General features: G+C 35.5%; 3 protein-coding genes across 4 annotated transcripts; 2 read left to right on the top strand and 1 right to left on the bottom strand.

The window, feature by feature from the left end:
* The first annotated feature begins 2059 nt into the window (after positions 1-2059).
* Positions 2060-3991, top strand: LOC147287801 (Cytochrome b561/ferric reductase transmembrane protein family). 2 transcript variants are annotated; one of them, XM_086239476.1, is made up of 4 exons: positions 2060-2376; positions 2507-2668; positions 3208-3356; positions 3498-3991. In XM_086239476.1, the coding sequence occupies exons 1-4, from the start codon at positions 2248-2250 to the stop codon at positions 3808-3810; spliced, it is 753 nt and encodes a 250-aa protein (XP_086095602.1). In that variant the 5' UTR covers positions 2060-2247; the 3' UTR covers positions 3811-3991. The 2 variants fall into 2 exon arrangements, with proteins under 2 accessions (XP_086095602.1, XP_086095601.1); XM_086239475.1 differs by having other exon boundaries at positions 2061-2376; positions 2504-2668.
* A 518-nt stretch (positions 3992-4509) lies between these two features.
* LOC147287800 (myosin-G heavy chain-like protein) lies at positions 4510-6519 on the bottom strand. Its single transcript, XM_086239477.1, has 3 exons — positions 6234-6519; positions 4989-5063; positions 4510-4885 (listed from the first exon to the last, which is right to left on the bottom strand). The coding sequence occupies exons 1-3, from the start codon at positions 6433-6435 to the stop codon at positions 4590-4592; spliced, it is 573 nt and encodes a 190-aa protein (XP_086095603.1). The 5' UTR covers positions 6436-6519; the 3' UTR covers positions 4510-4589.
* Positions 6520-7966: 1447 nt separating this feature from the next.
* On the top strand, positions 7967-10167 carry LOC147287799 (alpha/beta-Hydrolases superfamily protein). The gene is made up of 2 exons (XM_086239473.1): positions 7967-8248; positions 9004-10167. The coding sequence occupies exons 1-2, from the start codon at positions 8040-8042 to the stop codon at positions 10028-10030; spliced, it is 1236 nt and encodes a 411-aa protein (XP_086095599.1). The 5' UTR covers positions 7967-8039; the 3' UTR covers positions 10031-10167.
* Positions 10168-10277: the final 110 nt, after the last annotated feature.

Genomic DNA, 10277 nt, shown 5'->3' with positions numbered 1-10277 from the left:
GGGGAGGGAGGAGGTCGGGTGTGTTTTTTTTTTTAAGGGGTGTGTGTTTTTTTTTTTTTGTCTGAGAGTAAGGGGTGTGTTGGATGAGGAGTGAGTGTGTCTTTTCTTTTGATTTTTGATTTTTTTTTTTTACAAAAGGGTGTACAAAAATAAAAAAAGAGAGTGTACAAATAGCAGCCCTCTTCAAATATTGACCACCCCTAGGCTCTTCCTAATAAAAGATTTATCAAGATCACAACTACTAAAGATCAAGATCACATGCTATTGACAAGATAATTGTGAGAGAGACATACGTCTTGCCCCACTAAAGACTTTCTCAATGTTATCAGATTTAACCATTTTCCATGGTTGAAGACTTTTCCTTCATAAATTAATTTTTTAAAATAGAGCTTCTCTCCAATGAAAGGTGAGGTTAATTTGTTGTAATCTCTTGATTTACTCATTGAGGTGTACATGTAAATATGTAATCATATGAGTCAAACGACAAGAAATTCTTTTACGAAAAAGTTCTTTCACAAGCAAAGTTATTGGCTTAATTAAGCCCAAAATAAGATGCCAATGATTCTAAGTTGCTCCATTGTTTAAGCAGACCTAGTCTGTGGATTACACCCTTATAATTACAGCACGTTCTTATTACTATTACTAGTATATTTGACAACCACAAGAGGCTAATATTATGATACAAGTTTCTTCTATTGTCTGTGCTATCATTATTTTCATTCAGAACTGTATAGGAGTTCTTAAGCTTAAATAATGTGCATTATATTTTACTTTAGTTCCCAGCTCACAGAAACATTATAAAAGTAACATAAAGCAAAAGCGCTTTTGTATTTAAGATTTTTATGGTTTAGATTGTTGCTTGCTTAGGTGGGTGGATCTCAAGCAGACAACAGATTAACTGATTGAGGTTCTTACTTTGCACCAAATAAGAATAAACTAAACTAAAATAAACTGTGTGTCAAACATGTAACAACAAGCATAACTTGCAAATTGTCATCATGGAATTCAAGCAATCAAGTGCAGTATTTGAAAAGGGAGGACCACTTTCAGCTTTTTTGAGCCATCACGATTAGATTTCCCACAACAAAAAGCTTGCATGAGCTACCCTGTCTTGGTCCACCAGTCTCATATACTATACTGAGATGATCCATATCCTGTACTGATTCTAGTGCAAGTTTGTGAAAATGTTCAATTCATGATTGTGACATGCATGTGTATAATTCTAAACCGGTTGGATTAGTCTGTTTAGTGATGATGATAGAAGAGAAAGCCCACCTAAAAGATAGCTAAAATGAAATCGAAGAATCCCAGTTTATGTCATGTTTTACTTGATCCATAATTTCAACTGAACCACCCAATTTTATTACTGAAAAGAAGCTCTGGATATGAATTATCACAATTGAGTTGTCTCAAAATCATCATCCTCTTGCCATATATAATATGTATAATGTATGAACATACATAAATAGTTAAATGCATTCATGATTATGTACACAAACATATACTTTTATTATGCTTAGTGCTTAAAACATATAAAAAGAAAATTTACTGTCTTATGTAGTTAAGTGTGAAAGATCATGTGTTTTTAATGGGTTGGTGCAAAATGTTAGACTTCTGAGTAATGTTATGTTCAACCATACTATAGCTAGCCCACACTGGTTAGTGGGAAGCAGAAGATAATGTTTACTAGTGAACCCACAATGCAATTTTCTTCCTTCATTGAAACCTGACATTCTTTTTTATCTGAAATTCCACATTGTCTTCCATAAACCAAAAAGCCTGTTAAAGTGAACCCCACAAGGTCGAAATGTCAATTCATGCCAATTCCTCCACTTTCTTTTCTCGCATAGACCATCAACATCCATGCAATTCCCATTCTTATTACATTAAAAGAATCCCACTTTGCCTTCTTTAAACCTAAAGAGACAGTATGACAAATTGAACTTACAACTTTTGAGCATCTTTCTTAAACTTGTTCTCTTCTACTTTGACATATCAGAATTTTGAAGTGGGGTTATTTGTATATATGTGGCAGAGAGAGCAAACAATGCTGACAATTCTGATAGCTAGTGCGTGAGAGAGAGGTACTAATCAAGTGGGGGCAGTGATTCACTTTCAGATGCTGTGATGCACTAAGTTGGTTTGTGCTTATTTCTGACATCCATCCAAAGCTTCATCACCATAAAAAGCAAGCGTTTCTAGATTTCATTAAGTTGGTTTGTTCTTCATTTTCGTAGAGAAAGCAGGATGCGGTTTCTGCAGAAATTGGGTTTCTTCTTTATTCGCACAAGTGTTATTTTCCTTGTTTCACCGCTCGTCTGCTCATCTCAAGAACACACGAAAGGTGTAGGCAATCACAAAGATAACATTCACAAGGTATACCATTTGTGCTACTTATTACATGTTTTGTGAAGGAATTCAAATGCTCAAGTTTCCTTATTCAAAACTTTTAGTTTCTTGATGATGATAAGTGTTAACTCAGATTTTGGTGAATGATTTATAGCAGCTGAGTCACAAGCTTTCCTTTGAAATTACACTCCATGGGTTTCTTCTTTGGGCTTCAATGGGGTTCTTGATGCCTGTAGGACTACTTTCTATTAGAATGTCACACAGAGAGGAATGTGGAAGAAGGCTCAAAATTCTATTCTATGTTCATGCTTTATCAGAGGCAAGTTCATCCATGTTCTGTTACATTATTATGCTCTTCAATAATCTAGATTAATCAGGAGATGTTTCTTTTCATAGTTTTCAATTTCTTTTACTAGAAAAAAGATTACCACTATAGTGTTTATAAAAGATTATACTTATGCTACAAGTTTATTAGGGTCAGACACCCCACTCTTACTTCCAAAGATGGTGAAGAAATTAAAGCGAATGATTCGTGATCCACAAATAGTTTTAGTAGCCCACAGTTTGTTGATAACCAATCAAAAATGTTTTTTTAAGAGATTATCATTAATGCTTAGAGGCCAAGAGAAGACAATGATTATAAATTTCTGGTTCATTAGAAATTCAGAGCTTTCTAATTTTTATATTTGAAACTTGGCACAGTGTGTGTGTGTGTGACATAATTATAGTACTGTTAGGTGTTGCATTTGCTTAGTCTCAAATCACCATCATGCATACAAGTAAAAATATGTACTGGCTTTTGGTTCAATTAATTACCATACTACTTGCATGTTTGAGTAGTTTATGTTCATGCAACAGATACTCTCTGTACTACTTGCAACAGCAGGAGCAGTAATGTCTTTCAGAAACTTCAACAACTCCTTCAACAATAAACACCAAAGGGTTGGAGTAGGCCTGTATGGTCTAATATGGTTGCAAGCCCTTATTGGGTTTGTACGGCCACAGAGGTAATAAACTATCAAATAGGGAAAAATGATCTTATATGGGAAGTGTAAAGTCTTGCATTACAATACATAATCTTAGTGGCAGAACAAAAGGTGAAAATGATTTCAATCTTGAGTTTACTAAAAGTTTTTAATCCTCTACAGGGGATCCAAGGGAAGAAGCATGTGGTTTTTTGTGCATTGGATGCTTGGAACTGCAGTGGCCGTGCTAGGGGTCCTCAACATATATACGGGTTTAGAAGCCTACCAGGAGAAGACATCAAAAAGCATAAAGCTTTGGACCATAATTTTCACTGCTGAAGTTTGTTTCATTACCTTCTTCTATCTGCTCCAAGACAAATGGGTATATATACAAAAGCAAGGAGTGATTTTGGGCAATGAACCAATGAGGCCCACTGCAGATCAAGTGGTTTTGCCAACAGAAAAGCAAAAGGGATCAGTGACAGAGTCTTGTTGAGAAAGCAAATGACCAAATGACTTGTTTTAACTAACATGGAATTCCTTTTTTTTTTTTTTTTTTAATATCTAAATATATATCTTAAACATTTTCACTAGGAACTTGGTGTTTATAGCAGGTGAAGCATTGGGTGTTGGGATGAGGATTTCTTCTAATAAGATGAATCATTGGTCTGTTTTTCTGATATATTTTTAGGTTATTTTGGAACATACACCAGTATTTGAAGTATGTAAGTTGGATTCTGTCTGACATTTTGAGGCTCCTATGATTAAAAACTAAGCAGATTGAAAATTATTAAAAAGTGATTGAAGGAAAGGAATTTCAAGAAGCCAGTGTCACTTCATGAACTGCAGAAACTACATGTGGAACCTACCAAATTTGAGTTTGACTGTATTAAGCTCATTAAGATACTTAAGCCTTAATTTATATAATCTAACATTTAATTCCTTCAGAATATAAATCTCTTATTGTCTTTTACACCAATGTATAAATTTGGCCTCAAGCCTCTTTGATTGCCAGAACGAAAAAGTCCTGTTTTCATGGGCAGCTCAACACCCAGAAGCTCACTGAACATCAGCATAGCCAGATGCTTCAATTATCAATGGGTCAAAACACCTTAACATTAAGTAAAAGGAATGCAATTGGCAGACTGAAGCAGAATGATTTAATCTTTACAAAATTGATGTAAAGAAAAAAAAGTATCGGAAGTAATGCATCGCCACATTAATATAAGAAAACTTAATTTCTCTATACTAGTTTAGTAGTATATAATATACATGTCAAGGGAGAAGCTGCACATAACCTGTTAATATGGCAATTACTAATATTACAAGAGGTGGAAGAATTACAAATGCTGCAATGGTGGCAAAGAAAACTGAATCATTCCTCTGAGATACTTCGTTTAAGTACGCCTGTCTTCTGATATTTCTCTTCTGCGAGATTGTTAATAACTTGGGACTCACCTTTCTTAAATTTTTACCCAGTGGAATGCTGAAATCGCCATCTCTGTCCCCAACCAACTGTGCTAGCTGGTCACGGATTGTGAGCTTCCGAGAGCTACCATCACTCTCATAACCTGGTAATCAAATATGTAATTCTTAGCATTCACTTTCCTCATTTTTTTTTCTGAGTAGAACATATGATCTGTCTGTTTTAATATATGGGCAGAATTCACATACCACCATCAACCGATGAGCTAGTGGAGGTAAGTTGCTCCAGAAGATCCAGCCGTGTGCGAGCAGATGACGAAGATCCTGTAAAGAAAAGGCATATATATCAGAAGTGCTTCAAAGGGTAACTTTTTTTTGTTTGTTTTAAAGTGAATTCAATATATTCTAAGTAGAACCTTTCATCACTAATTTCAGGTAACCAATTCCAAAATAGAATCTACTGCTTTTCAAAAGGAAAAGAAACAAAAGGTCCAGGCAAACCAGAAGTTCAAGAGCAGGAAGCTTTTAGTTATCTGAACTCTAAACCATGACAGATGGTTAAATTGGCAATGTAGGAAGAACTGAATAGACTGTTGGTGGCATGCTAAATTCCTTTTCCTCATATTGCTAATGTTGAATCATATTGTTATGCAAGAAACAGCGAATGAGCCACGGTCATAACAGTTTGATTAGATTGTTTAGAAGTGCCTCAGAGGAAGTCATTATTACTTCAAGATCCACTAGTGTTCTTGCTACACTGTTGCAGGCAATGAATTAAGCTAACTAAATTGATTAAACAGGGGACTTCTATGATAATTTCAAACCAAATTGATTCATCCAGTAAAGCAAGTGTTTGAAGATGATAAATACTGGCTGCTGTATAGTATTGGTATAGACATAATAAGTGATGGATGTTAAATTGACAACATCCAAAATTTATAGATTAAACCAGATGGTGGCTAAAGCGTTGAAATATGAAAATTGCAAATTGAAGCAACTTGCTGCACAAGGGTTGCTTCAAAGATTCAATCTTGTAGATTCTCATATTTTACACAAGAACAAGGCAGTGACCCTTCAGATTACTCCTAATGCAAACACTGATCCTTGGAAAGACAATCTAAAACACAAGTCCATCCGATTGCATTAAGCTATGAAAGACAATCTAAAACACAATTCCATCCGATTATGGAATAGCAATAGCTCCAAATAACTTCATGGATTGAAGGCTTTATAGATCAGTCAATCTAGTCCATTTCAAAGCAACAATGTTGAGAATCCATGACGGGTACTCATAATATCCCTCATATTCCAACTTTATTCAATATTTTCAAATAAAGAATGGAATTTCACATTATTGTATTACTGAAGAAGTATGCTTTAGTGAACCAAGTTCCAAAACTTACTAACAAACATGGAGAAGTCATCCAAAAGAACAACTAAATTCATAATAAGCTAATTAAAAAATGGTAAAAGAACATCCCTGTTAATGCTTACCAGAGAAAGAAGAAGAAGGGTCTTCCTCTGTAACCCAACTCTCAGTTCCGTCTGACTGAGCAGGTGTTCTAAAAGAAGATGGATAAGGATAGAACTTGAGGTGGTGTTTGTGCTTTGGGTTTAGAAATGGAGGAGGAGGACTAGAAGTAGTAGAAGAAGAAGGGTTTGGGTAAAGAGAAGCAGCAATTAAATTCAGGGCCATATTTTTATGAGATTTGTGAGGTTAGAAGGTGCCTTTTCCATGGCCTTTGAGGCTATAATTCAGTTGGTTTCCAAAATCCTGTCGCGCTACAGCCACCTCAATTTATATGAACTAAAAATGGGAAAAAGCTCCTCCACATATATTCCACTAGGCACTAGTATACTAGTATACTAGCCCAAATTACCGGTAATTTTTCATTTTAATGCTTGTGATTTAAGATCTTATAATTAAGAAAAAAACTTGCATGTAATGAGTAAGTACACTCATAATATATCATCAAGTTTTTCTTTACAATTAAACTCATGCAATATATTTTAATTTGTAAATAAGGTAAAATTATAAATTTATTAAATTTTTTATGATTTAATAACATGACGACGAGAATATGCAAGTACATAAAATAATCAAAATTCCTATATTCATACTAGTCTAAAGCATCCACGTTATTAAATCATACAAAAAAATTGATAAATAATACTAATTTAGCTTCAATGTAAATTAATGCAAACCACAAAATATTTGATTACCACTTTTTGAACCATAAAACTAGAGTGTAAAGGTCTCTAAAACCATATAGACCAAATGTATAATTTTGCCGTGTATACTAAAAATTCATCCTGACAAATCCTTTGGGTTTAGGGTAATCCTCACATTCCATCTTCATATAAATTTATCTTAAATTTTTGCAACAATTTTTTCCTACTCTTTTACAACTTAAAAGGGGCTAGTACATAAGCATATATCTTTAAAATTTTAGGATAAGTTTAAGTTTAAGAGTGCATTTGATTATATCAAAAACACTTTTACTAACGAAAACCAATATTTTTTTGGTGAATTAAAAAAAACCCAATATTTTGAACTTAAAAAGAAAAAAAAACAAAACAAAACAATTTTTGGTAGAGGAAGCAACTGAACACTACAAAAATTTGAACTTCTATTAAGAAACCACTAATCTCTGTGTGAAACACAAATAGCGCGTGGGCCCCGTAATCCAACCAAGATCTCACCATTCATGAAGGAGCTTAACTCAACCGTTGACCGTTCTCACCAACATAATCCAACTTGCAACCCAACGTTCATACCTCAGGAAGAGACCACCTGTTAAATGACCAAAATAGCCTTCAAGTTTATTGCCCTTTAAGAAATGTTATTTTTTCATGGTCTATAATCTATATATCACTCTATCTGAGATTCTGAATAAAATGAAAATCGTTATTCGCTCACATCTTTATATAGAATAAAGATACAATAATTTTATCTTCTACGAATATATTTTAGTTTTTTTTGGTTTTCCGTCCATTTGCAGGAAAAGAAAAGAGAGGATATTGTTCTTGGCCAAAAAAAAAAAAAAGAGAGAGGATATTCCTTCAAGTGCAAACATTGAACGGGGATGAAATGGTCATTTCCGCTGAAATATGACCGTTGGAGCCGACAGAATCCAGGCGTTTCGAATCATTAGTTTAAATGGAAGGAGATAAATATCCCAATTAGAACTTGATCGAATCAGATACCAAGTAAAAGACTCCCACACATTGAAGAAACCCAAAACCTTTCCTTTTCCATAAATCCACACAACTCTCTCTCTCTCTCTCTCTCTCTCTCTCATGCAAGGCAACGCAAAAGAAAGAGAGGAAGAAGAAGAAGAAAGAGGCGGTGCTGGTGCTGGCGCTGGTGGGTCAATAATGGCAAAATGTGTTGCTGAGGAGATAGCCAAGGTCGCTGTGGTAGCAGAGCCTCATCCTTACGCTTTTCATGTGTCTGGGCCTCGCAATTTGTCCTCTCCGAATTGGAGAGACCTTATCAGCTCCAGTTGGTGAGTACCCATTTAAGCTGTCTATCAATTTTGAATGTTTTTGGTGACTGGGTTCTCGGATTTGATGTGTTCTAGGAATAGCTTAGGCTACGTGAAAGTTTCACATTTTCACAGGGTTAGCTAAGCCCTATTTGCTACAAAGATTTGCTCCTTAGAAAGTTTCACATTTTCACAGGATTAGGTGGCAGAGTAGGTTGCTTAGTCTTTAAGAAATATCGTGAATTACATGTGAAATTATTGCTAAACTTTTTTAGATAATGGGTGTATTGCAAAGTTGAAAATTTAGAAAGTGGAGTTTAGATATAAATGATTTATTGTTGAGTTTTATTTGGCGGTGTAGAATATAGAAAGAAACTTTCATTTGAAACAGAGAAAGATAACAAAATTCTGTCATCTGGGTTTTGTGTTTTTATAGAGTTGAGAAATTAAGTAAATCTCAAATCTTTCCAGCTAGGATTTGAGGATAACTTTGGTATTTATCTATTTTATGTTTGACCCATCACTTCCCTTATATATGTGTTAGTGGCTTTATGGAAGATTAACTCCGTGATTATATGGAATATATGGAAAGGTATTAAATCACATGCTCGATTTGGTTCAGATATAAGCAGATTTGGTTTTGAGTTATACCAACTCTGAGATTGGGGATAATTTTGAATACATTTCTTGATAGCTCCCTTGTTTATCTAGTAAGTGTTGTCTCTCTCACATATCTCATACAGCTTTGTTGATGAGTCGCTTTTGCTTTCATACAGGAAGGACGCTAATTACAAAAGAACTGTAATTGCCTGCTTCATTCAAGCAATCTACTTGCTTGAACTTGATCGACAAGAGAGTAGAGATGAAGAGAATGCTCTTGCTCCAAAGTGGTGGATGCCCTTCAAATATAAGCTAGCCAAAACCTTAATTGATGAAAGAGATGGATCCATATTTGGTGCAATTCTAGAATGGGATCGAGCTGCAGCACTGGTTGACTACATACCCATCAGACCAAGCGGTGCACCAAGGGCTGTTTTAGCACTCAGAGGAACATTACTCAAAGGCCCAACTATGAGAAGGGATATCGAAGATGACCTTCGTTTTCTTGCTTGGGAGAGCTTGAAGGGCTCTGTGAGGTTCAAAGTGGCTCTGGAGGCTTTGAAATCAGTTGCAGATCGGTATGGAAGCAGCAATGTATGCATTGCAGGCCATTCATTAGGGGCTGGGTTTGCTCTCCAAGTGGGAAAAGCATTAGCCAAAGAAGGAATGTATGTGGAGACTCATTTATTCAATCCGCCTTCAGTTTCTCTAGCAATGAGCTTCAGAAATATAGGAGAGAAAGCAGGATTTGTTTGGAAGAGGTTCAAATCAATGCTTCCCATGAGCAGTGAAACTCAGGTCAGCAGTGAAGAGGGGGATAAGACTTCTGGTTTAGGATGGAAGAATTGGGTACCAAATTTTTCGGGTTTGAAGAATCCTGCAGGTGGTATAGGTTTAGGGAAATGGGTACCTCATTTGTATGTAAATAATAGTGATTACATCTGCTGCTCTTATACTGACCCTGATGGAATAGAAGGAAACAATGCTGGGAAGGAGAATGTGTGTCCAACAAAGGGGCAAGTAGCAGCAAAGCTGTTTGTGAAGTCAAAAGGAAACCAGAAGTTTCTGGAGGCTCATGGGTTAGAGCAGTGGTGGTCCGATGATTTGGAACTGCAACTGGCTCTCCATGACAGTAAGCTCATCAGCAGGCAGCTGAAATCCTTGTATAGCCTTCCAGCTCCACAACAAACACATGGTAGATAACAAAGGCTGGTTGTTGTTTTCATTGTTTGTTAATCAAATAACTCGTTTTCGATTTGGGCCTTCCATACTGTCATGTCCTTGTGCTTTGTATGCATTACTTGACATCAAATTCATAATGGCTTTTGCCTTTGCTCATCTTTGATAAGCTATAATGTCTATTCTCACCTGGATCTTTAGTCATTTTATTTTCTCAGTGGCTCTAAATTTCCCAAGACATCTCAATACAGTTACCCAATATATTGACTAA

This window comes from Dryas octopetala, chromosome 4 (genome assembly GCF_963921425.1).
Source record: "Dryas octopetala chromosome 4, drDryOcto1.1, whole genome shotgun sequence".
NCBI lineage: Eukaryota > Viridiplantae > Streptophyta > Magnoliopsida > Rosales > Rosaceae > Dryas > Dryas octopetala.
This window is presented reverse-complemented; position numbering and strand designations above follow the sequence as displayed.

Bases quoted from the DNA above. Each gene is read 5' to 3' on its own strand.
- LOC147287800 (XM_086239477.1), bottom strand. From the start codon at position 6,435: ATGGCCCTGAATTTAATTGCTGCTTCTCTTTACCCAAACCCTTCTTCT. The intron at 5,064-6,233 runs GTAAGCATTAAC...TTTTCTTTACAG, and splicing joins CCCTTCTTCTTCTTTCTCTG to GATCTTCGTCATCTGCTCGC. The intron at 4,886-4,988 runs GTATGTGAATTC...TTTGATTACCAG, and splicing joins TAGCTCATCGGTTGATGGTG to GTTATGAGAGTGATGGTAGC.
- LOC147287801 (XM_086239475.1), top strand. From the start codon at position 2,248: ATGCGGTTTCTGCAGAAATTGGGTTTCTTCTTTATTCGCACAAGTGTT. The intron at 2,377-2,503 runs GTATACCATTTG...AATGATTTATAG, and splicing joins ACAAAGATAACATTCACAAG to CAGCTGAGTCACAAGCTTTC. The intron at 2,669-3,207 runs GCAAGTTCATCC...TTCATGCAACAG, and splicing joins ATGTTCATGCTTTATCAGAG to ATACTCTCTGTACTACTTGC.
- LOC147287799 (XM_086239473.1), top strand. From the start codon at position 8,040: ATGCAAGGCAACGCAAAAGAAAGAGAGGAAGAAGAAGAAGAAAGAGGC. The intron at 8,249-9,003 runs GTGAGTACCCAT...GCTTTCATACAG, and splicing joins GACCTTATCAGCTCCAGTTG to GAAGGACGCTAATTACAAAA.